Consider the following 23,984-nt stretch of genomic DNA (forward strand, 5'->3'; position numbering starts at 1 on the left):
GTTGTTGGGGTTTTTTTTTTTTTTTAAGACTTGCTGGCTAGTAAGTCTGCTACTATGAAAAGTGATCTTTGTATATTTGTTCATATCACTTTTTTACAGCAGATTTACTCAGCCCCGGCAAGCTGGGGGGACAAATTAAACCCTAGATGGGGAGGGAGGCAGAGAGGGCCAGCGGTAATGTGGGGGGTGAGCCTGGGGCTGGAGCCTGAAGCCCTGTGGGTGGAGCCCGCTGCCACATGGCCAGAGCCTGATGCCCACCACCCATGGCTGAAGCCCAAGCCCCACCGCCCCTAGGAAGGTGGGGAACCCACATGGGTTGCTTGCTCCTATGGTGTTTGTGGTTCCAGAAGGGGGCAGGGACCACTGCTGGTGGCCCAGAGGGAGGGGCAGCTGCTTCCCCCCACCCCATCACCACCCAGGAGGCTGTGGCCGCAAGAAAAACCCCTGGTGGCCACATGCGGCCACGATGGCTGCATACCAGAAACGCTGGTTTTGATTCAGAAGCCCTGCTGTTTCAAGGATAACTTTTCTAAGTGCTCCACTAATGAGATACAGCCAGGGGGTGCCAAGGAAGCTGCATTTCAGCTTGTAGTGACAGCCAGCTAAGCTCCGGGCCCCATTTTGCCGGGCGCGGCACAGACATACAGAGTTTGCGGCCTCTGGGTCCCCTTTTCCAGATGGGAATACTGAGGCTGAGAGAGATGTGACTTGCCCAAGGGGCACAGAGGAAATTAGCAGCAGCACTAGGAACAGGAAGGCGGATCTCCAGAGGCCCCAGGGTCAGCGCTGTCACCCATATGCCTGCCCCTCTCCTTTCAGGGCCCAGCTTGTTACATGGGCTTGGATGGAAAATCAATAACTCAACCCGGTAGACAAGCAATCCCTGGCCATTCAGTCTGGTGGGGCTTTTCCTCCGGAGGGGGAGAGCACGGATCTGTTCTGGGGGATGTTATCACCACCTGCCTTGCTCTCAATCCAGCAGAGGGGTCTTTTGTTTATTTCAAGATATGCAGCCCCCCCACCCTGTAATCTCGACACTGTCCTTTTAAGAATCCCCCATCCCCAGTCATCACTCCCTGCTCCTTGGCTTCCAACCCGCCCTGCTCAACCTGCTTCTGCCCTAGGACTATTCTGTTTACTGCCACCAGGCGGAGCTATTGGTTTACTAGAGGTCACCACATCCCCCCCTTCCCCACCCCAGGTCTGACATTAAGGAAAAACTCATCTCCCCTCTCAGGGTCTGTCTACACTGCACAGGGCTCTGACTCGGGTTTGACCCGAAGCCCTGCTTCTGTCCACACACAAATCAGTCTGACTCGGGTTGGCAAGGACTCAGGTCCTGGGACCCTGCTAGTGGGGGTGGATCAGAGCCCGATTTCCCCCCCGCCACCCCGTGATTCGGGTCCAAACCCGGTCATTTTGCAGAGTGGATGCAGCTCAAGCCACGGACCCGAGTCAGAGGCAGGTGTGTGCAGGGCAGTATGGACGCCTTAGCACTGCCATGAGACCTGGCTCCAGCAACTGCAAGCCCGGGTTTACAGTGCAGTGTGGACACTCAAGTACGGGCTTGGAAACACGGCGTTCACCAGCCCGGCTCCCGCAGCACCGGGTTTACAATGCAGCGTAGCTGTACACCCTTAGTCTTCTCTGCCTTGCTATGCAGCCTGGCTCCCAGCAGCTCCTGCCGGCGGGTGTCACAGGGATGCAGTCAGGAGGGGTGTTTAACTCTCCTTTGGGGACGTCTGTCTCTGCCACAGATGCCAGCTGTAGGGGTTGGGGGAGGAGGTGGCTGGGGTTCGCTCAGGTGGGAAAGGAAAGGGCACAGCTGGACAGAAAGGAGCCAGGCTGAATCCCCCCCGCCCAGTCCCTGTTGAGCGCTGTGGTAACTGGAGCTGGGAAGGGCTTATTCCATTGTAGCCTGTCCCCTTGCTGGGGAGGGCGTTGTTTTATATTTTACGATAGTGCCTACAGGCCCCAGCTGACCCACACTGTGCTAGGCGTTGTAAATACCTGCAGCAGAGATCAGTGCTTACCTTGAAGAGTCTAAAGTCTCTAGAGGCAGAAGATTATCGTCCCACTTACAGCTGGGCATCAGAGAGAGAGAGTTTAAGTGACTTGCCCAAGGTCACCCAAGCTGGCTGTATCAGAGAATTGAACCCTTAGTCTGCTGAGTGCCAGGTATGGGCCTGGCCACAAAACCACCTTCTCCCTCTGTCAGAGGAAGCTAAATGCTTGTTCCATTAAAGCCAATGGTAAAACATCCAGTGGTTTTGTTGGGGGAGAGATGGTTTTGCCCCAGAGCTGCCAGTATGGGGTAGAGCTAGGGTATTGGTTGTGATGGGCCTGAACCAAAATCCCAGATCCTCATGTCATGGAATTTTGAATCCAAACCAAGTTTTGCAGGTGGCCTGTATCTTTGTAATTGTCAGAGCCCCAAATCCTGGGACACAACCCCCCTAGGATGCTGGGGGGGGGTTGGAACCTGGATCTGAACTTTGCGACTGGAGTCCAGCTTCCATGTTGATGCGGGGGGTGGCAGGGAAGGAGATTTGGTTTGGATCCAAACACTACCACAGTTCTTCTGGGGGGGCCCTGCAATATGTCTCCATCAGAAGCTCTCTGGGTTCAGATCCTCACTAAGATCAGCTGATGATTTGATTCAATTCAATGGCTGAGCAGAGTCAGAGAGTCCAGAAGGAAATTTGTGTTGCCGGGAGTCACAACCCCTGCATTCTAGTCCCAGCTCTGCCACTGATCTGCTCGGTGACCTTGGGCACATCACTTCCCAGTCCTCTCCCGGTGCCTCAGTTTCCTTATTTATAAAACAATTCTTTAAACCCTTCAAGCTCTATGGATGAGAAGTGCTATATAAGAGCTAGGTATTGGTATTAACGCGTCTAATCCCGCCCTCCTGGTCTGTCCTAATCGGTATGTTCCCTAAGGGCCAGATTCTGCTGAAAATTAAATCAGTGTAAATCTGGACTAGCTCTCAACTACAGTGGAGAGACTGGTTACGGAGGAGCAGCCGTGTTAGTCTGTATCCGCAAAAAGAACAGGAGGACTTGTGGCACCTTAGAGACTAACAAAGTTATTTGAGCATAAGCTTTCACGGGCTACAGCTCATTGTGGGATTTACGCAGATGCATTCCCATCCCACCGTTGCCCGAGGAGCCCCCAGTCACCAGGCTGGCATTGCCCCTGCATTTCCACGGATTTCAATCCAGACTTTCCCCCTCAGCGACCGGGGCGTTGTTCCAGGTGGACGGCGTGTGCCGCTGAGACTTTCTGAATCTAGGTGGAAATGGCATTGCACCGCTGACAGGAGCGGTGGGCCCAGAGGAGAGGAGATGGCCCAGGCTGGGTGGGATGGGGATGCATGGCCCGGGCCAGAGTCAGGGGGCTGTGAACATGGAGGAATAGACAGAGTGAGTCCGGATTGCTTCCTAACTGGGCAGGCAGGGAAAGTCCAGCTGTTTAAAGCGACACCCAAACGGAATTTTCTTTTGCAAGGGGTGTGTGGGGGCGGAGGGGATCAGTGGCTCCCCCCCAGACAGGTGAGCCTGGAGACATTTTCTCTCCTCCCAGAGGCCGGGGGGGAGGGACTAGACAGAGAGGCTGAGCAATGCCATGACACATAAAGGGATGGGGGAGAAAGCACCGGAGAGCAGAGGGAGACAGGAGGCTCCTGTGTGGGGCAGCCCGGAGCAGACAGCGGAAGCCTCATTAGGAGACAGAGAGAGAAGGGGGTGGGGGTCCATCAGCCAGGAGTGGGGGGAAGGGGCGCCAGGTCCTTTATCAGGCTAGGGGAGAGCAAAGGGGCCAGGGGCCAGGAGGTCAGTAGGGGACTAGCCCGTGCAAAAGCTCTGCCCCCGCCCATCACTCCCCCCAGGTGCTGCTCGGTGCATTTCTCTCTCCCCACCCGGCTGCTTTGCCTGCTCCCGATTCGAGATGCCCAATTTCTCCGGCAACTGGAAGATGAAGCACTCGGAGAACTTCGAGGAGCTGCTGAAAGCTTTGGGTGAGTCGGTGGGAGCTCTGCGCCCCCCCCCGCGGATCCCTGAGCACCTGCCCCCCCCCAGATCCCCTGAGCACCTGCCCCCTCTTCCCCCCAGATCCCTGAGCACCTGCCCCCTCCTCCCCCCGGATCCCTGAGCACCCCCCCCTCCGGATCCCTGAGCACCTGCCCCCCCCCGGATCCCTGAGCACCTGCCCCCACCCCCCCGGATCCCTGAGCATGGAGGCCAGCCGGAGCCTGGGGGTGGGGGGAAAGAAATAACCGATGACTCAGGGTGAGGTGAGACGAGCCAGCTGCTCGAAATGAACCCGGCATCACCCCCTGGGGCAGGGAGCGGGCTGGCTCCTTGGAGCGCATCCAGACATGGGCTCTCGGAGGGGTGTAGGAACCTGACCCGCCGGGGCCGCATTCTGATCTCACTCCCGCTGGCCTAAATCCGGAGTCACTCCACCACTCACGGCTGCTTCGGCTGGCCTCAGTGGAGTTGCTCTGGATGTTCTCTGGTGCCCCTGAACGGAATTGCTCTGGGTTGACACCAGGAGTCAGGCTGCTGAGTGGTATTGCTCTGGATTTACACCGGACCTGGAGTAACTCCACTGAGTACATCAGCTCTGGATTTACACTCGGAGGAACGGAGACCAGAAATCCAGCCCTGAGCTCTTATAAGTATCTTGGAGCTACTGTACTTCTCTTTGATTTCCCCTGGTGTAAATCTTGGAGTCACTTCGGTGGAGTGGCTCTGAATTTACACTGGAGTAACGGAGATCAGGATCCAGCCCCAGGGTGGAACTGAAGGGAGCCTGTCGCTGGATTAAACCGAACCTCAGGGCTCATGGGTGACTTTGAGCTACAATGGGCCTGATTCTCCTGGCAAACTGGTGTAAATCAGGAGTAGCCCTTAAAAAATCACTGGGGAGTGAGTGGAGAATTGGCCCCAGTGGCTAATGTAATGGGGACTAAACTGTCTGATGGGGGCAGGGAATTTTTTCCTTCTCTTCACCTCTTTTTTCCTGGTTCTGTCCTTCATCCTCCCTTGCCAGTGCCCTTCTCACACCAAGCCCCCTGCCCTGTCTGATCTACCAGGCAGCAGCAGCAGGAGACAATCAGGTTAGGACTGGCCCTGTTGCAGATCATCCCGTTGGGATGCCGGCTGGACCAGCTGGGAATCGAACCGGAATTCTCCCCCAGGGGAGGCAGAGCCCAGCGCTACCCTCTGGCCGTTTGCTGCCATGCATGGGTGCAGGGTGCTCCACCTAGCACCCAGGGAGGGTCTGTCCAGCCTCAGCTCTGATCCCCAGCCAGCTTTTTCTCTCCTGTGCACCCCGTCAGCACTGGGGCGGGAGGAAGATGGGACTTTCCAGCCAGCCCCACATAGCTGCAGAGGAGGTGAGTAAACGCTGAGCGGGGCGAGCATGCGAGGGAGCGACGCACTCTCGGATGGGCTCATGGCGGGCTCAGTGATGAGCTCAGCCTGTGACTTTGGGAGCGTGTGGCTCTGTGCCTCAGTTTCCCCCATCGAACGATACTGCTCCCTAGAGGGGGTTGTGAGGCAAAATGAATTGGTGCTTTGATTCTGCAGAGAGGGGTGGGGTAAAAAAAACCCTGCGATACTGTAGGGAGGGGGTTACTGGATCCAGCGTTCAGGGGTGTGCCGGGATCTGGGGTCCTGGCACGGCTCATTAGCCCCCTTCTTGTTATATCTGTGAGGTTTCATTTGGGGTCGCAACTGCTCCTCCCCACTCAGCCCCTCTAAAGTCTAGGGGCTCCAAGGAGGTGGGGGGGGGAGCGCGCTGCTTCCATTTCATGCCCCCTGCCACCATAGACAATACTCTCCCTGCTTGTTGGTTGTTATAGACTCAGAGACTTTAAGGCCAGAAGGGACCATTGTGATCATCTAGTCTGACCTCCTGCCCATCGCAGGCCACAGACCCTCACCCACCCTCTCCTGTAACAGGGGGATTGTAGGGACTGTGTGGGTGATCGGGGAGCACCTGTAACAAACAAGCAGGAGCCAATGTGAAAGCCCCTTTAGATAACGATCTATAATCCTCCCCCCATGCCAAAAAAGGCTTCCTTATAAATTAGAGATGTGGTGAGACCAGCCTGAATTATTAACAAGGCTCAGCCCATCTAATCACTGATCTCCCCGTGCTTTACAATGGCACCTTAGTATGGTTATCCCCATTTTACAGACGGGGAGACTGAGGCACGGTTGGGGAGGGGGGGCTTGCCTAAGAGTCACACAGCTCATCAGCAGCCAAGTTGGGAAGAAAACACAGACCTTCTGCCACTTGCTCACTGCACTCTCCTTCCCTCACAGAGCCAGGAGTAGAACCCAGGAGTCCTGACGGGCAGTCCCTTGTTCAGACCGCTGCTCCAGGCTATTTTCTCCTCCAGCAGCGCTTAATTTGTGCCACGGCTGAGCCCCGGCACCTCTGGGCCGGGCAGTTCAGAGCCCCGGCACCTCTGGGCCGGGCAGTTCAGAGCCCCGGCACCTCTGGGCTTGCTGCATCAGTTATGAATGTAAAAAAATGGCTTGAGCCCCGGCACCTCTTCCATTACAAATTAAGCCCTGCCTTGCACCTCTGAACTTTCCCCAAAGCCCCTGTGTGCACTTTGGCTCTGGGGCTGCTCGTAACTGTCACGCCCGGTCGATTGCAGAAAGCTCTGGTCTTTCTCTGACCACCGACCCTGAGCAATGTTCGGGCAGCCCTTGCTGCTCTCTGGGGTGTGTTTATATATGGGCTGTAGCTCTTGGCACCCGCTCTCGGGCCTTCATTGCTGGATGCAGTTTGGGAAGCCGCATGTGTCCCTGCAGAGCAGAAGGGTGCTCCGGGCTGGGACCGAGGGGTTTGGAGGGCAGAAGCGGGATCAGGGCTGGGGCAGGAGGTTGGGGCGTGGGAGGGGGTCAGGGATGCAGGCTCCGGGCAGTGCAGGAGTAACGGCATGTCCCTGCTCCGGCTCCTACATGGAGGCCTGGCCAGGCAACTCTGCATCCTGCCCTGTCTGCAGGCGTTACCCCTCCAGATCCCATTGGCCATGGTTCCCGGCCAATGGGAGCTGTGGGGGCAGCACTTGGGGCGGGGGCAGTGTGCAGAGCCCCTTGGCTGCCCCTACATGTAGGAGCCGGAGCGGGGACATGCCGCTGCTTCTAGGAGCCATGCGGAGTCATGGTACGCATGGAGCGGGACAAGCCCCTGACCCTGCTCCCCAACTGGAGCACTGGAGTAGGGCAAGCCTTGGACCCTGCTCCCCAGTGGGTGCTTGAGGGCCAATTTCAAATATCTGAAGGGCCAGATGCGGCCCCCGTGCCATAGTTTGCCCACCCCTAGTCTAGGCAGATTGTTCCTAGAGGATAGCGCAATGGGCTGGTGTTTAGGAGACCTGATGTCTAGGCATGCCTCTGTAAGTGGCCTGGTGGGTGACCTTGGGCAAATCATGTCTCTGCTCCGTGCCTCAGTTTCCCCATCTATAAAGTGGGGTTAATGATGCTTATCTCCTTTGCAAAGTGGTTGGTGAGCTATGGCTGAAAAGTGCCAAGGGGATGAGGAGGACTTCTTAAGTGGCTGTGCTAACAGGATCCCCGCATATCTTTGCTCTTTGAGAAGCCCACTCTGTGAGGCAACTGCTGGTCACGTGAGAGGGGGCCCTGATGCCTTTGCGTTGTTGGCCACACTATAAGTGCTGCTGGTTGGGTCGGCTGTGGTTGTTGGACCCAGGAGTCCTGGATCTGAAAGGTGTGAGAGTCTAGTGGTGGCACTAAATGTCTGTGAGCTTAAAACCTGCATCAGAGCGATAGGAATAAACCTGACCAGGTGATCTAGCCACTGGTGACCAAGGAGCACGGCACATTAGCCTCCGTGGTACAACGCATCCCACCCCAGGTACTTACGGGTGAGTCTGTCTCCACCGCACTCAAAGACAGGGGCTCGCCTGGGTCAGCTGATGTGGGCTCATGGCACTTGGGCTGAGGGCGATAAAAGTGCAGTGTAGCCATTCAGGGTCTGGCTGGAGCCTGGCCTCTGAGACCCTGTGAGGGGAAACTGACAGTCTACCCTGCAGTTTTGAGCCCCACAGCCCGAGCCCAGCGAGCTCGAGTCAGCTGACCAGAGCTCCGAGACTCGGTCCCCTCCTCAAGAGCTGCACTGAAGTGGGGGCAGCTGGCTCAGAGCCCTTGGGGCGGGGGCATGTGCAAGCTTGTAGCTTGTGCAAGGTATGTGTGTATAGGGTGGGGATGGGGGGGCAGGAAGAGCATTCTTAAAGACACAGGCCCCCCGCCCTCCAAAAAAATCTGTGCTGGGAGTGGCTGTGTGGGAGCTGGGATCCAGGCTGCTGCAACGGGGCAGGAGATGCCAAGCTGTGTGTGAAGCCAGCCTGGCTTGGGGGTCCTTCCAGAAGGAAACGATTAGTGAGGAAAGCTTGTGGTGGGGTGGGAGTGTGTGTGTGTGTCGGGGGGATGTTGTAGGGCAGGGGCATCTGGGCTCCTGGTGTCACCCTGGGAATTTAAAATTGGGGAAACCCCTTGCTCCAGGGCTAGTGAGGTCTCAAGCGCCTTCCACAGGATCCGGCCCCTTAAAGGTGAAATGGCCCCGGGTGTAAGAAAATGCTTTTCGGGTCAGATTTCCCAGCCCTAAGCATTCAGGAGCTTCCACTGGGGAACAATGGAGAATATTCCCCTTCCCGCATTGGAGAATAATGAAAAAATTCCCTCCTCCTCCCTCCCTCCACCACTGGAGAACAATGGAGAGACCCCCTCCCCCCACTGAGGACAAAGGAAAATGCCCTCCCCCTCACTGCGGAGAACAAGGGGAGCTGCTGGGTTCTGGGCCTTTTGGAGAATCTGTCCTGAAATACAAAAGTCAGTGACCAGCCCAGCTAGATTCCTCCCAAACCCTCACCAGGCAGTGGGGCGAAACAGCCCCCATTGCCAGAGCTCGCTCGCTCTCCCCTCCGCTTGACCCTGTCTTGGTGAAACGAGAAGCGAGGGGAGCAGAATATTTTCCAGGTTAGAGGATATGTAACAAATACTTCAGTATAATTATCACTTACTTATGTTTCATTTGGTTCTCTCCCCCCACAACCCCCCCTTCCCTGTCTCCGAATTGCCGACGCTGAAACTCACAGGCGCTGGAGAAACCTTAGCGGAAATATAAATCTGCCAGCTGATCGAGTAAATCTTGGGCTTTCCCACAAAACCAACAGGGGTCCCGACTTTTATCAGGTGCGGGATTTCACTGGCATCTTAGCAGCACTAAACAAAGCTGATCGCTCCTGGCACCTACTGGTTTGTGGGGGGACTGGCTGGCTATAAAGGGGACACTCAAGATAATGAACCATAAAATTTAAAGATCGGACTTGCTTCCCCAGGCTTTTGCTAAGGTTAGGTAGTTGAACTTGGTTAGTTGGTTTCCTCCTTCCTTTGTTTCTAGTCGATTTCGCTTCCTGAAGTAGTAAACCGCTGTTGTGTGAGGGTCTCTGAGGCAGCCCAGGCCAGGTGTAAATGTTGCAAACTCTGGGATTTATGAGGGTCACTTGCAATGCACGAAGTCAAGATTTCGAAAAGTCACAATTGTTTGTTCGATCTCGGTGCCCAGTTGTGGGGAGAAGGGGCCGCTAAAACACCCCGGCCAACCCCGCAAGTTTGAAAGTCATGAGTCAGGACTCCAGAACTAGTGAGGTTGACAGAAACATTCATGAGATTTTTAAAAATGATAATCTTTGCTTTCTGGTGTCTGAGCTTTTAGGGTAATGTTCACTTTCCTTTTTCAAGCTTCTTCCTGCACGCATGAGGGCTAGGACCTTTTTTTAAAATGAAAGCTGAGGTCCTCACATGACTCCAGGAGCTGGGGCTTTAAGCAGAACACCTAAGATTGTGCTGCTTGTGATAAAAATCACAAGGGTTGGCCGTGCTGCTAAAGAGACCTGATCTCCCTCCCCCGCCACACACGCAGAGTGAGCAGTTCTTTCTGCAAATCATTGAACTGGGATGTCACATCTGGGTTTGAATTCACCCAGATGTGTAGGGAGCTCACCCTCTTGTAACTTGTTCAATCCAGCTGCAGAGCAGAATAGAAAGCCTCTAATTATTGGTTGAGACCAGTCTCTGGCTGAGCTGAGCTTTCTCAGAGAGGCACATAGGAATTACCAGATTGGGCCAAACCAGTGCATCCATCTAGCCCAGTATCCTGCCTACAGTGGCCAGCTGCAAAGAAAACTCTACTGGACATTCATGGGATAACCTACCCACAGAGAAACTTCCCTCCCTGATGCCTGAGGATTTATATCCAAAGCTTCCTCTTTTAAACCCTTCCCATTATAACTCTGGATGTTCTCATTATCCATATACGTGCCCAGTCCTCTCAGCTCAGCTCTTGGCCTTGGCCATACGTTGTGGCAATGAGTTCCACAGGCACCAGCGTGGGTCATGTGGCATTGCCGAGATGCACAAGAATTGTCTGGTTTCTGCCCCCTGGAAATGGTGAGGGCGGGGGGCACAAACCAAACATCTTGGGAGCTACGGCTCAGAAGCCAGAGCTGAATTTCCTTGCTCCAGGGAGAGAGGTTGGCACCCTTAACCCGAGCCCCTAACCCGGTGCCCCAGCACAATACGTGGAATGCAACGGGAACAATGACCTATGCACGAGGTTTGGGCAGCTTCCAGGGCATTGCATTGCTCGGAGACAGGCCCGTATTGTGAGGAGATGGGAATGCTGAACAATGGTGGGGCGGTCTATTCGGCTGGCAGCGCTCACGCCTTGGCCCCTGGGGCATCAGACTAGGAGAAGAAACAGCCAAGAATTTGAACTGTGGCCTTCTGCACCCAAAGGGTAGCCCTGCTTCTGGGCTGCGATCTCTCTGACTAGCCGGGGAACAATGCAGCTGTTCCCGTGAGCCGGGCCTCCTGTTCTGTACAACCTGGATCTTTGCCAGCCCACGATCGGGATTCCGGGCCGCTGTAGCGTGACCATGTCGTTGCCGGTTGGAGTAAACCAGACAATGACGGGGCCAGTGGCAGGGCTGGGATTTGCAGCTCCGTTGCGTCCCGGGCCGCTCATCGAGGCGCTGTGAAGACTTTGGCTCAGTCTGTAGCTAAGTGCAGACGGAGCGATGACCTAGTACCTTTTTAAGGCCACGCGGGGCGGATAGAGTCTGGCAGCAGCAGGGAGAACGACGTCCCGTTGCGTCCGGGACCCACGGCAGGTGAGCGCCAACGAGAAAGCGGCAGGAGGCAGATTTTTAGGAGCTGCGCTGTTGCCTCTGCATCGCGGCTTTGGCTTCCTTCTCCAAGACCCAAGCAGCTGCTGCATCGGTCAGCTGGGGGCAAAGCTGCCCACTCCACCCTCCAGTTTGCAAGAATAACCCACGCTCCATGGGCTAGATTTTACATGGGGAGTCCCCCGATGTCTCTGGGCCACGGAATCACAGGCAGGCTGGATGCTGACCTGCTGGGTGCCCCGGGGGAAAGCCACTGAATTCCTCACTTCCCCCATCTGTAATGTAGAGCTAATCAACCTCGCCCCGCCCAGGCCTGTCTTGTCAGACGGGGCAGGGATCATCTCTCGCTCTGTTGGTGCAGCCGTGGCACAATGGAGCCCGGATTGCGGGCAGATACGTGATAAATGTTTGGGGAAACCCGTAACCTCCCCCTCTGCTTCCCGTGTCACTGACTGTCTCTTCCCCTGCAAGATCAGAGGGACATTAGGCCCATCTCTCCTCCCCTAGTCGGGGATGGTCAGCAGGCAGCTCAGGCTAACCAGTCAATATATAGCGGCTCACGTCTTTGCACTGAAAAAGGCTGGTCGTGTGGTGCAAGCCCCTGGCCCGGGGCTCAGGAGACCTGGGTTCTATTCTCTGCTCAGCCCTGGATTCCCTGTGTGACCCTCATCAAGTCACTGTATGCTGATGTGCCTCAGTTTCCTTCTTCTGTAAAATAAGAACCAGCCTTCTCTTACTCTGGTTTCACTTCAGAGCAGTATGAAGAGAGCTGGGCTGGGGATCAGGAGAGTGGGATTGTGTGACCGGCCTGTTGGATGACGCTGTGTGGGCCACTTTGGCCCTGCGTGCCTCAGTTTCCCCAGCTGTAAAATGGAGAGAATGACACTGACTTCCTTTGTAAAGCGCTTTGAGAGCTATGGCTGGAGAGCTTTATAGAAGAGCCAGGGGGAGTTGTATGTGTCGTTTTGTCTTCTCTATTTAGATGGCAAACTCTTTGGTGCAGGGCTGTCTCTTGCTGGGTGTCTGTGCAGCGCCCGGCACCGTGGGGCTCGGATCTTGACCGAGGCCTCTCAGGCACTACTGTACTAGCAATAATAAAGAGTTTACCCATCCCTAGCATGGAGCATCTTGCTGGCTGGATTGCCAGGATCTGTGTCTCCGGGACGTTCCCCTCTCTTATTTTTCCTTATTCAGCAAATTTATCCCATGAACAGCCAAGCCCAGAGAGCAAATAACAGAGAGGAATTTAAACTCCAGCTGGCATCCAAACAGAGCATCCACGGTGCTGCTTTGCAGCTGGGGTTGTTATATCTCTGCAGCACGAGGCTCCGTCATGGAAAGTCAGGGCTCTGATCCTGCCCTAATAAGCCTCACAACTGGGGACTTGAGAACCCACCTGTCTGGGCATTGCAGAGGTGGGTGTATGGGAGTAGCCTCATTGTGCAGAGAGGGGAACTAAGTACATAGATTTGGCCTACCCTTTCTGAGAGGTGGTGTGAAGAGTGGGTTCTGTTTCAACCTACCCATTTTCCTCTGGATCTGACTGTTCTGGAGATGATCTGACACCCTCCTTTGCCTGTCTAATGTCTTTGTCACGCAAGATAAATTCTCTTTCCATCCATAATAAGCTTTTATCCATGGATATCACATCATTTTCTGAGCATTAAACTTCCCAGCTGCCTGGGAAGGTGTCCCAGCATCATTACCGCCGCTGTACGGCTGGCAGAAGGGAAACCGAGGCAGAGAGAGGGAAAGTGACTTGCCCCAGGCCATGCAATGAGTCAGTGGCAGAGATGGGATTAGAACTCAGAGCTCTGGCCCCAGCTGCTGGTTTCACTCCTCATCAGATGCCAGCTGTTCTCTGCTCCCCACACCCCCATAGCCACAGCTAGCAATGCGGGGGCAAAGTAACACAGAGGATATTCTAGGCTGTTTACAAGCCCTTCTGCCTACCGCAGCCCGGATCCTCAGCCGGTCGGTGGTGCTGTTCTGATTTACACCGGCTGGGGATCTGATTCGGTCTTGCACTCGCTCACCCCTAGCCCAAGAAGCCGGGGGTGGGACAATCACCCTCTTTAACCCCGCAAGCATCAGCATCATCTGCCTTCTCCAACTGCAGAGTCACATGGCTCCTGTGTCTCACGCTCCCCTCCCCAAACTATTAGTGACTCAGCATCCGGAGCAGCCTGTCGGATCAGACCCTCTCTCTCCCCATGCCTGGTGCCAAAGGACCATCAGCCGGCCAGCCGGGGCAATGTATCCCGAGGCTGGTGCCGCATTCTCCAGCGGCTCGCCCCAGCCCGAAGGGAAACGCAGCCTCTTGGAGGCGTCTGGAGTGGGGCCAGCTCCCGGAGCAGGAGCGCTAGGGTGGGCAGGGAGCATTTTGCGCTTGGAGAAGCTGGATCTGGTCCTGTCATGAGATGCAGGCTGTGTGTGTACGCGGGAGATCCTACGTTCCAAAGCCTGCCCGCCCGCATCCCGTTCTCCCCCCGGGGTCAGGAGTCCAGGGGACCGGGGAGGGGAGAGTCTAGGGGCCTATGCTGAGGTCCTCTTCAGTGCAGCTAAGTGGGTTTTGTGCTGGTGGGAGCGCCCATGTCGGCAGCTCGGGAGTCCTCGGTTACTCACTGTAATAAGGGGGTCAAAGGCAGAAGCCGTATGGCTTTCCCCCAGCTCCTGGGTCCCAGCCCTGGGAAGCCCCCCATCCATCTGCTGAGGCAGCTAACAAGGGGGTGGCACCATTCTTAGCAGGCCCAGGGACATTTGTCCCTGAGGAACCAAGCTGAGACCCAGCAAATTTCCTCCATGTAGGTCACTAGTTCTCCATCTCTTCTGTACCTACCCCCCCGCCCCATCTAGCTGGCATCCCCCTTCTCCTTAGCTATGGGGGAAGAGCAGGAGCGTTGTGACCCCCCGACACTATGTGTTCTGCTCCCCATGGGCTGAGAGCCCCTGACCCAGGCTGCAATCCCACCCGTTCATGTCACATGGCCCACAGGGCTGAGACCCAGAGAACTCACTTCATGCAGCCCCCGGAGGCAGGCTGTGAGATGACACCTGGGATGTTCTAGGGAGTGCCTTAACTCCTGGCATCGAGATGCGAACCTGAGCATCTCTGATCCCATCTGCGCTGCATGGGCATCCCCACAGTGCGGCCCAATGCCCTGCCTCAGCATGCACTGGGCTCAGGGCAAGATCCGGGACCGATTCTCTAGGGGACAGCCTCTGTCTTGGTTACCCCGAAGTCCTGGTCAGGCTAGAGTGGGCTGTTCCCCAGAGGTTACAACAGTGTCCGTGGGGCCAGTCTCCTTGATCTTCAGACGCAGTGAGCCTGGTTCTCAATCAGAATCACACCCCTCTGGTGGCGTACAGGGGCTGCAAAGTAGGTGATGCCTTGAGAATCCCTCTGCGCTGGGGATCTGCCCAGCTTGTGTGGAGCTTGTGCAAAGGTCTTGCACCCTCCCTGCATCCAGTCCCTGGCACAGGGGACAGATAAACGGTGTGGCCGGAGCAGCTCTGATGCAGAGGTGTCTGAAAGCAACATTCCCTGAGCCATCCAGCCCCCCGCCAGCTCACACTTTGCATGAACTGAGGCAAAACCAACCCTCTGCAACAACTGCTCCCAGAGCTCTCGGCCCGGCACCGGGGTCTCTGAGCGTGGAATAGCATTGCTAGCCCAACACCGGGGTGCATGTGGAAAATATTCAGAGCTGGTGTGGGCAGTCTGCTCTGGAGGGTGTCTCAGAGTCTGTGCGTGGCTCTGTTCAACGTCTCGATGTCAGATGACCTGGAACTGTTTTTAGTCACCTCCGTAGCTGGGAGTGGGGGGCGGTATCTTTGCAGCCCTCTGGGTTCAGGGGCTAGTTCTCACCCTTTGGCATAGTTGCTATGCTCAGGAGAGGCTCCCGGGCTGGAAGAGCAGGGAGCGATGCGGGCCAGGATTGAGGGGCATCGGCAGAGCTGTAGGTGGGGAGCCCAAGATTGGAAGAGCAGGGTGGGTGTTGAGAGTCACAATGGAGGGACAAATAGATGTAGACTACCGTGGGGGAAGGGGTTGTCCTGCCTCCCCGAACGATGGTAGCTAGGTTGACGGAAGCATTCTTCTATTGACTTCGCTGTGTCTACACTAGGGGTTTGGTAGGTCGACCTAAGTTTTGAGTGTAGATCAGGCCTGAGTCTCATGTTATCACAGGACTCCGGGGGCTGGGGATTTAAGAAGAGCTACAGCTATCTGGACACTTGGCAATGCTATAACACAGGTCACAGAATCTCAGCCAGTGCCTGCCCGATAGCCTTGTCTGCTGGGGGAAATTCAAATGGATTAACCAAAAGTGCACATTTAAACCAGATTAAGCCCCGCTTATTCTCATTCAGAATAAAAACAGCCTTAATTTGGGTTAGTTTAATTCACTTCCAAAGCGCAGAATTATCCTGGGATTAAATCACATTTATTCTGTACTAGGATGTCTATTCCGGTCAATTTCCCTGTGTAGACAAGCCCTGGGCATGCAAAGAGGCTGTTGCATTGGGGAAGGAGCCCAGGGGAACAGCAGAGCAATGTGGTGTGGAGGACAGAGGGGCCCTGGGACTGGAGCGGAGGACAAAGGAGGGGAGTGCATGGAGCAGGGATGTCACATAGCTTTCTGAGAAGACAAACCAGCCCTTTGGTTCCTGGGACATCAAAGCTTCCGTCTCACTCCCTGCTTGCCGGAGGGGGGAGGGGGAGTCTCATGATGGATGATGGGTTCAGTGAGGCTGTTTGGTAAGCGGGGGGCTCATTATGACTGGGTAACGAGGAGGCACTAGACTCTGAGTCTTATTTACACTGAGGCCCCTTTGCTGTACTCTGTCGACTTCACTTATACCCATTTTAAGGCCCCTTTAGCTGGTTTAAGAGGCCTTGGTGTAACCAAGAATCAGGCCCTTATTTTTATAGGGTGCCCAGGGTTAGCGACCTGTTTTATCCAAAGTGCTGAGCACCTGCAACTCGATGCACCTCACAAAATCAGGCCCCATGCATCTCAGGCTCAGCACTCAATGTAAGAGGCTGCTTCTGAAAATCTGGGCCTTGACCGCTCTCTGCCTCAGTTTTCCCCATCTGTAAAATGGGGATGGCACTATTTCCCTACCTCTCAGGGCTTAAAGGGTTAATGTAATCATGTCTGGAAAGTGCTTTGAAGATGGAAATGTGCTCGGGTTTCTGTTCTGGATGTTAGTCCAAGTTCTCGGGCATGGCTTCATTGTACTTGAGCACAGAGGCGCTAGGGGGCGCTGTGCAGCAGGGAGCGGGGTGGGTGATTCAATAGGGGGCACTCTTCCCTATGTGTCAGTGCTAAGCCCAACTCCCCAGCTTGATGCAGGTGAGATGGTGCAGATGAGATGTAAAACAAGACCCTTCCTGCTTCTGGCTACTCAGTATCCTATAGCCCTTTTCACAAGCCTTGTTGTCAAATTCCAGTCATGGTGGCTGTACTGGCTTCCCTAAAATTCCCCCTGGAGTTTTGTTGAGGTGGAATATTTTCCCTCACTTCCACTGAATTGCTGTGAAGCGTAATGTTGCTGTGAGCTGCTAAAGCGTAGACATGGCCCACCCCAGAAGTGGCTGCATTTCCGTGCAGGTTGAGTGAGCCCTGTGCAGCGTTGCTGCATGCTGTTAAACAGCTGCCATGTTCCACCCCAGACGTGGCCCCAGTGCACTGGCAAGTGAAGCAGTCCAAGTATATCCATTACCCTGAGATCACGCAGGATAAAAGACGATCTGTTACATGCCAGAATTGTTATTTTTATGACCTAACATCATGAAGCAATTTTTACAAGAGGACTAACCTTACCACGCCCTTAATGAAACCACAGCAATCTCTGTTTGCATCAAATAATCAATGAGCCCCAAAATAAAATAAAGTAAAAACTGGCAGCCTCTGGAACTTGGAACAACTTCAGGTTTCAAAAGAGCCTTTTCAGAAACAATAAAACATTCCCAGAGGGAGAGATCATTACTTCCCTTCTTCCCCTCGGAGAGTCACTTAACCTCTCTGGGCTGGGTTCACGCCGATGTAGAATCCCAGCTGTTCGAGGGCTTGGGAGGATTTAGGGTCGGATGGCTTGGCTTGACCCAAATGTAACAGCCACGCTCCCTAGCTCTTGTCATTCAGTAGATTCAAAGCCTTTCACGAAGGAAGTCAGTTTCATTACCCCCCACTTTTATACCTGGTGAAACTGAGACAAAGAGAAGGGTAGGGACACACTCAGTGTTGGAACTAGGAACAGAACCCAAGCCTGCTGTTTCTTAGGCAGTGTGCTACCCACTAGGCTGCGCTGCCTCTCCTGTGCAAATTAGCAGTGACCCCACTGAAGTGGATGGTGTTTACATGGATGAAGTGCAGGCATAGCCTTAGGTTCTGTTTTTTGAATGGCTATTAGAGGTTTGAATCAAGGGCTAGTGGATTGTTAGGCAAATAAAGAGAAACCCAGCGTCCTCGATCTGTTACTAACCCCTCGATCTGCAGCACCGTCCCGGGCTCCGGCGTTCTGCAAGCTGCAGGGAGGAGCTGTATGGGTTCCCACCGCCAGCTCTGCCCTGCGGGCTAACAAAGCCCTCATTCACCCATGGTGCAGGGTGAGCTGTCCCCAGAGGAAGGTGACATCTCTTTGTCTAGGACTAGATCCCCCTTGTTGTCTTTGGCAGACCACTTGTCTTCTCACGTTTCCCCCTCTCTGTCTCTTGTGCAGATTAAGTAACGTGGCAACAAGAATTCTGTCTCCCACCCCATTTCCTGCCCCCCTCAGGTTTCTACTGTAACATAGCTGCTGTTGTGTATGTTGCCACTGCCCCCTACTGGAGAGAATTGGACCGATCAACATTGTCTCATAAACCCTCTACTGCTACTGGGGATTCTCCTTTAGTGCAGGTGGCTCAGGAGCACTTGAGTTCTGTCCCCACTTACTATTTGTAGTACAATTGCTCCTAGAAGCTCCAAGTGAGACTAAAGCCCCCATCATGCCAGGCGCTGCACAGACAAAGACGGCTTCTACCCCAAGGACTTCAGTCTTAACAGACAAGGAAGAATTATGAGCCTTATTTTTACAGATGGGGGAAACTGAGGCACAGAGCGAGTTGCCCAGCGTTAGTTGGTGGCAGCACTGGGAATTGAACGCTCATGTCCTGAGTCCCAGTCCAGTGCTTTGGTCCCCTAGCCCAACTTATCTCTGCTATGCATGGCAGCCTGAAAGACGTGAAGCAGGGAGTCCCCACCCTGGTGGGCAGCCTGTCCCTCTTTCCTGCTGAAGGCCTGCACTAGGGGGTCTGACGCCATCTCCTTTGCAGGCGTCACTGTGATGCTGAGGAAGATCGCGGTGGCTGCAGCCTCCAAGCCGGCCGTGGAGATCAAGCAAGACGGCGAGACCTTCTATATCAAGACCTCCACCACGGTGCGCACCACCGAGATCAACTTCAAGATCGGGGAAGAGTTCGAGGAGCAGACTGTGGACGGGCGCCCCTGCAAGGTAGGGCGAGCTGCTCCGGGCAGCTGGGGCTGCACAGCCCCTGCATTTTGGAGCTAAGTCCCCTTTATTTTATTTGGGGGGGGGAAGCAGAGAGAGATCCCTGGATAGCTCAGGCCTTGGCTGAGGGGCTGATCCTACCCCCATGGAAGTCCCTGGCAAGACTCCCATGAGTCCAGTGGTGGCAGGAGGGCACCCAGCTGGTCACCGCTTTGCTCCTGCTAATGGGGAGGGGATAAAGAGTCCCTTGGGTGTCCTCTCGGTGGCGTAGGAATACCCGTGGTAAGTGATGAGTCACAAGATGGCATCCCAGAAGTCAAGGAAGCTCAGGCCTGAGCCTGTAGCGTGAGGGTCAAGTTCTTCGCTGTGGCCCAGCCTTTGTTGCTTCTGTTAATGGGGTGGAGGAAAATAGTCCCTCTGGTAACCGTGCCGATGGGGCAGGGATACGCCGTGGGGCGTGCTGAGTCACCAGAGGGCATCCCACATCCTCAGAAGAGGGCTGAGCCTGTCCCGTAAGGGCCATGTCCTCTCCAACCGCTCAGCCTTTGCCTCTGCTAACGAGGCGGGGTCAAATAGTCCCTCGGGGAGCCATGGTGGTGGCGTAGGGATCCCCAGTTAGGAGGGACACATCACAAGATGGTGTCCCGGCGGAGGATAAAAGTGCCGCCCGGGAGGGTGATGGGTCACGAGTTGGCGCCGTAGAAGCCCCAGCGCAAGGGTGGCAGAGGCCTCCTCATGCCTCGTCCCGTGATCCTCCTGGCTCCCATCTCCAGGCAGCGGAGACGCTAATAAATATCCAAGCAAACTTCCCTCCTTAATCAATATGGGGGAGACGCTTCTGAGCCTGGCCAATCCCTGTTGCTATTTACCTCCTCCCGCTTGTCGTATGCAAAGACCCTTCTGTGCGCTCCCTGCCAGGACAAATACGACAGGGGTTTCCCCACTGTGTCCCGGCTTGGCTTCTTTCTTGGGGACTCTGAGCCTTGCCGGGTGGCTGCCCCGTCTTTGGCCGTGAGCTCTGGGGAGGTTTTCGTCACATCACCCCCCATGCGGTCTTGGGGGAGCTCTACCTGCTCTGGTTTATGCCCCTGATCAAAGTGTTGTAAAGGGGCAGCTTACTCAGTGTGACACATACACAACCCTGAACTCCAACTCTTGCTGTGTGACACCCCTCGGGTCCCGGTCTCAAACTCGGTGTGACACACACGGAACAAGTGTTAGACACATACACACACATCTGGACTCTGACTCACTGTGTGTGCCACACACAGTCTGGATTGCAGTCCCTTGGTGTGACACCACACACACGGACTAAGCGTCAGACAGACAGACAGACACACACGTCTGGACTCCGATTCACTGTGTGTGACACACACACACACACTGGATTGCAGTCGCTCACTGTGACACACACACGCACTCCTGCCTCTGCAGCTAGCAGCCCGTTCCCTCCTCCTGAAGGGGCGAGGGCTCCTTTCTTCCTCACCATCCCATCCCGCCCCCCAGCGCCCCTCCGGGTGACGGATGAGCCCACGCAACTGTCAGACCGCACTAGAGTGTGGAACAAATTGTCAGTTTCTCTCTTGTCACGGGCTGGGCCTGCCTAGTGCATGATGGACGAGCCTTGTCTGCCGCTGGGCTAGTAGGGGCGTGGTGGAGGCTTTGGGATTTAAAATGCGGTTGCACTGCTCTTCTCCATTCTTTCTTCCTTCCAGAGCCTGGCCAAATGGGAAAGTGAGAACAAAATGGTCTGCGAACAAAGGTTGCTGAAGGGGGAAGGGCCCAAGACTGCCTGGTCCCGGGAAATGACTAACGATGGAGAACTCATTCTGGTAGGCTGGCCTCTGCGTGCAAATGGTTAAATGCTCCCCACCGCCCCCTGTTGCTGTGAACCCCCTTTGCTTTCTGGCGCAGGGTGGTTAAGCTCCAGCTGCGAATGCAAGGGTTGCCCATGGAGTGAATGCCCCTGTCTACACTACAGCTGCAACAGTGTTTTGTAACCAGCTTGTGACGCTCTCGTCTGAGCGGTGGCCATCTGGGTCACCTGTGTTTGTGGGTCGGCGGCCTGGCTGGTGCATTCTGGGGCAGCCTGGGCAGCGATCCCACAGTGCCCCAGGAGAGAGTGCCCGGGGCACCTGCATCGCCTGAAGCAATGCATTCTGGGAAGAAGGAGGCCCAACCCAACTGGTTGTACTGGGAGAGGATCCTGCCTATACTGCAAACAACCAGTGTGCTGAACTGGCCAGGGCTTTCCAACAACTCCCCGCCCAGAGACTCCATCCCAGGGGTCACGTCGTGCCCAGTGCATGCTGGGACAGGACTTTGGAAGGGGGGCAGGGTCTGACTCCAGTACCTTGCACCTTGTGCAGTCGTTTACACCCGCACCCCCCCAGCTGGCACTGGTGTAAATGGCTGCCCGAGGTGCGGAGGTGACAGGACATAGGGCCCTGGGTTGGGGGGGGAGGGTGTTAGTCCATGCTGTGCTGTGCACCCGGGTGGGCTTACATTGCAGTGTAAACGTACTCTCAGTGACCCGGCTCTGAGCAGTTGCCTCTGGTGTCTGCTCCCTTCGTTCATTTCCCCTCTTGCTGTTCCAGACCATGACAGCCGACGACGTGGTCTGTACGAGGATCTACATCAGGGAGTGATACGCCCCGCTGGGCAGCGGAGGGTACTCCTGGCACCGCCCCCTTCCCACTCGTCAATTGCAGCCTCTCCGCCGACCTTCAGTAACCGCTCCGCCGGACTCCAGAGTATCCCGTTTACATGATGCAGGCTAGCGGCGCCGCTCCACTTCATATTCCACTATCAGCCGGTCTCTTCCCCCCCTCCCCAACCTCTCTTTGTCCATGCACAGATGGTTTAAGACAGCCCACAGAGCAATGTGAACTCCTCCCAGCCCCTCGTCCAAGTGGGTGACACAGAGGGTCCCCATGTATTCATCCCCACCTTGGCTAGAGATGGCGCTAACAAAGCTGTCACTCCCAGCGACAGTGGGTTTGCCTGGTTTGCGCCATGATGGGGAAGGGGCTCTCTCTCAGCCAGCTCACGGTGGGCCCTGGAGAATGCTCACCTTGGTCTGTGCTCGGCTCAGAGATGGCTCTGAGCCAAAGCCCGCTTTCCATCAGCTTCGGTGGGCTTTGGATCAGGCCCATGTGCTGAGCAAACCTGGCAGCCCAGGACTTGCTGGGCTGAGGGTTCTGCTTTGTCACTTCTGGACGATTTTGGGGCCCCTGGAGTATGAGCCGGGTTGAGACAATGAGAGCCACTCCTCACTGATTTAGCCAACAGCTGCCGAAATGCTTGGCAGTTCCGAGACACATCTGCATTTCCAGGCGCTGTATCCCCAAGGCCTGACTCTGGGTTATTCCATTCCTGCACGTGGAGCCGGGATGTGGGGGAATGGGTTAAAGTGGCTTTGCCCTCCTCGTATTCTGGTGCTGTGCCCAGCCCACGGTGTAAGTTAGAGCAGCCCCAGGGCTGCTCTTCATTGTGCTCTGCCCCCATAGCCTCCCAGATGTAGGGAGTACCTGTAGTGCACTGCATGCTGGCAACACCCCAATTTCCTCTTCTCTGGGAGCAGGGCTGGTAGAGAGTCCTTACCCCAGCTCCACACCAGCCAGGGAGGCCCTCTGACAGTTGCACTGGTTTAACTAGAGGCGTGAATTTAAACCGGCACAAACCCGTTAGTGGATGCTTTTAAACCGGAATAAGAGCATCCACAGGCAGGGGTTTGCCCTGGTTAAAGTGAACTGGTTTTAAAACCGATTTCAGTTCAGCTGGTGCAACTTTCCCGTGTAGACAAGATCTTCGTTCCCATGGGACAAACAGCTTAGCAGCTGTGCGCTGAGGAGATCAGATTCCCTTCGAGAGTGGGGCTGAAGCTACTTATAGGGCAGAACCCAAAGGCACCTGGATTGTAGAGTGACGTGCTCTGAATGTGCTTGAACTGTGGGCAAATGGAGCACTGATTCTCATCCCCCTGCATTATTTGCCCTCTCTCTGGATGGAATTTACCTCTCTGTAACCCACCCTGACACAGCACAATGCTTTGTCCTCCCCTAATAGGAACAGCCCATCCCAAAGGCTCAGGTATTCCAATCCTGGCTTCAGTTCCCACATGTGACCCATTTAGGGTGATCAATACCAGGAACTGCATGGGATGGGTTCCCCCCCCGTGTTAAACATATCAACAGACACAACATTTCAGGTTTTCATTTAAAAAAAAAATCATTTTTCAATAAAACCTCAAATGTTTGAACAATTTTTTCCCCAAACATTTTCATTGCATTGAAAAGCCCTTATCCACGGCGGATGGGGAATGTCCCGCTGGGCACATTTCAGGGCTCTCTTGTGGTTTTATATGCGCCATGAAAACACCATTCAAAATGGAGCGTCAGTGAGTGAATTGGTGTATTGCCTTTGAGCCGGCCTTGTCTTCAGAGGTACATTACACCTGGGGGGGGGGGGGGGGGGAGTGATTTTAGCTTGGCCTCTGCAACACCTGGTTGAAATTTTGGGAACAAGAAGGGTTGTTTCTTTTTGTTGTGGTCAAGAAATGGCCTTTTTTAATGGCCAATTGGAGTGACAAATCGTTCATTTAAATTTTTTTCCCCCGTGTTACAGTAGAATCCCTAATTGAGACTGAGGAGTCCATAAAATTGTAAAGTTTGTAAAACCGAGCCTCTCCAAATGACAGTAGGTACTCTGTGTAAATGACAGTATGGTACAATGCACCCAGAGCTTAAGGGGGCCTGACAAAAGTGTGGGTGGGTAGGAGGGTTTATCACAACCTGAGAGCAGCAGCTTTGGTAAGACAGTGCTTAAAGTGCGCCCCCTCCGTGACCCTGCTCAATTAAAAAAATATTTGGGGCCGGGTTTACGCCCCCTGGCAACCTTCTCCTCTTCAATCACTGCTTTCTTGTTGTCCTGCAGACCATCTGCAAAGTGATTCCCGGTGCACTGAAGTATCGGAATTGGATGGGACTTGTTCTTCATTGGCTTGGTTCACATAACTGGTCCTTTGGAGGGCTGGGCTTCGTAAAATTAACATTATGCCGCGTTGCATGTGACTTACTGCGTAGGCTTGTGCACAGGGGTAATTCATCTCCTCTGAGACACCTCCCCCCTCCCGCATCGCATCCCTCTGGACAGCAAGAGTTTCAAGTTTCAAGGTGGAAAGTGTTTTGTTTTTTTTTTAAAAACCTGGCATTGATTTTATTTTATACAGAATATTTTTTCATATTCCCGTAGGAAG

The 23,984-nt window shown here is 54.8% G+C and overlaps 1 protein-coding gene across 2 annotated transcripts; it reads left to right on the forward strand.

Annotated features, from left to right (window-relative positions):
• Positions 1-3,768: 3,768 nt before the first annotated feature.
• On the forward strand, positions 3,769-21,535 carry CRABP2 (cellular retinoic acid binding protein 2). Of its 2 annotated transcripts, none has more exons than XM_074938514.1 (4): positions 3,769-4,018; positions 18,552-18,730; positions 20,443-20,559; positions 21,325-21,535. In XM_074938514.1, exons 1-4 carry the CDS (start codon positions 3,949-3,951, stop codon positions 21,373-21,375), a joined length of 417 nt encoding a protein of 138 aa, XP_074794615.1. In that variant the 5' UTR covers positions 3,769-3,948; the 3' UTR covers positions 21,376-21,535. The 2 variants fall into 2 exon arrangements, with proteins under 2 accessions (XP_074794615.1, XP_074794617.1); XM_074938516.1 differs by lacking the exon at positions 3,769-4,018 and adding an exon at positions 11,001-11,215.
• Positions 21,536-23,984: the final 2,449 nt, after the last annotated feature.

Source organism: Natator depressus, chromosome 24 (genome assembly GCF_965152275.1).
Source record: "Natator depressus isolate rNatDep1 chromosome 24, rNatDep2.hap1, whole genome shotgun sequence".
Classification (NCBI taxonomy): Eukaryota; Metazoa; Chordata; order Testudines; family Cheloniidae; genus Natator; species Natator depressus.

What these genes read in the sequence shown, in the direction of transcription:
- CRABP2 (XM_074938514.1), top strand. Translation starts at nt 3,949, where the DNA reads ATGCCCAATTTCTCCGGCAACTGGAAGATGAAGCACTCGGAGAACTTC. An exon ending in GGAGCTGCTGAAAGCTTTGG is followed by an intron (nt 4,019 to 18,551) that starts GTGAGTCGGTGG and finishes TCTCCTTTGCAG; the next exon opens with GCGTCACTGTGATGCTGAGG. An exon ending in TGGACGGGCGCCCCTGCAAG is followed by an intron (nt 18,731 to 20,442) that starts GTAGGGCGAGCT and finishes TCTTCCTTCCAG; the next exon opens with AGCCTGGCCAAATGGGAAAG.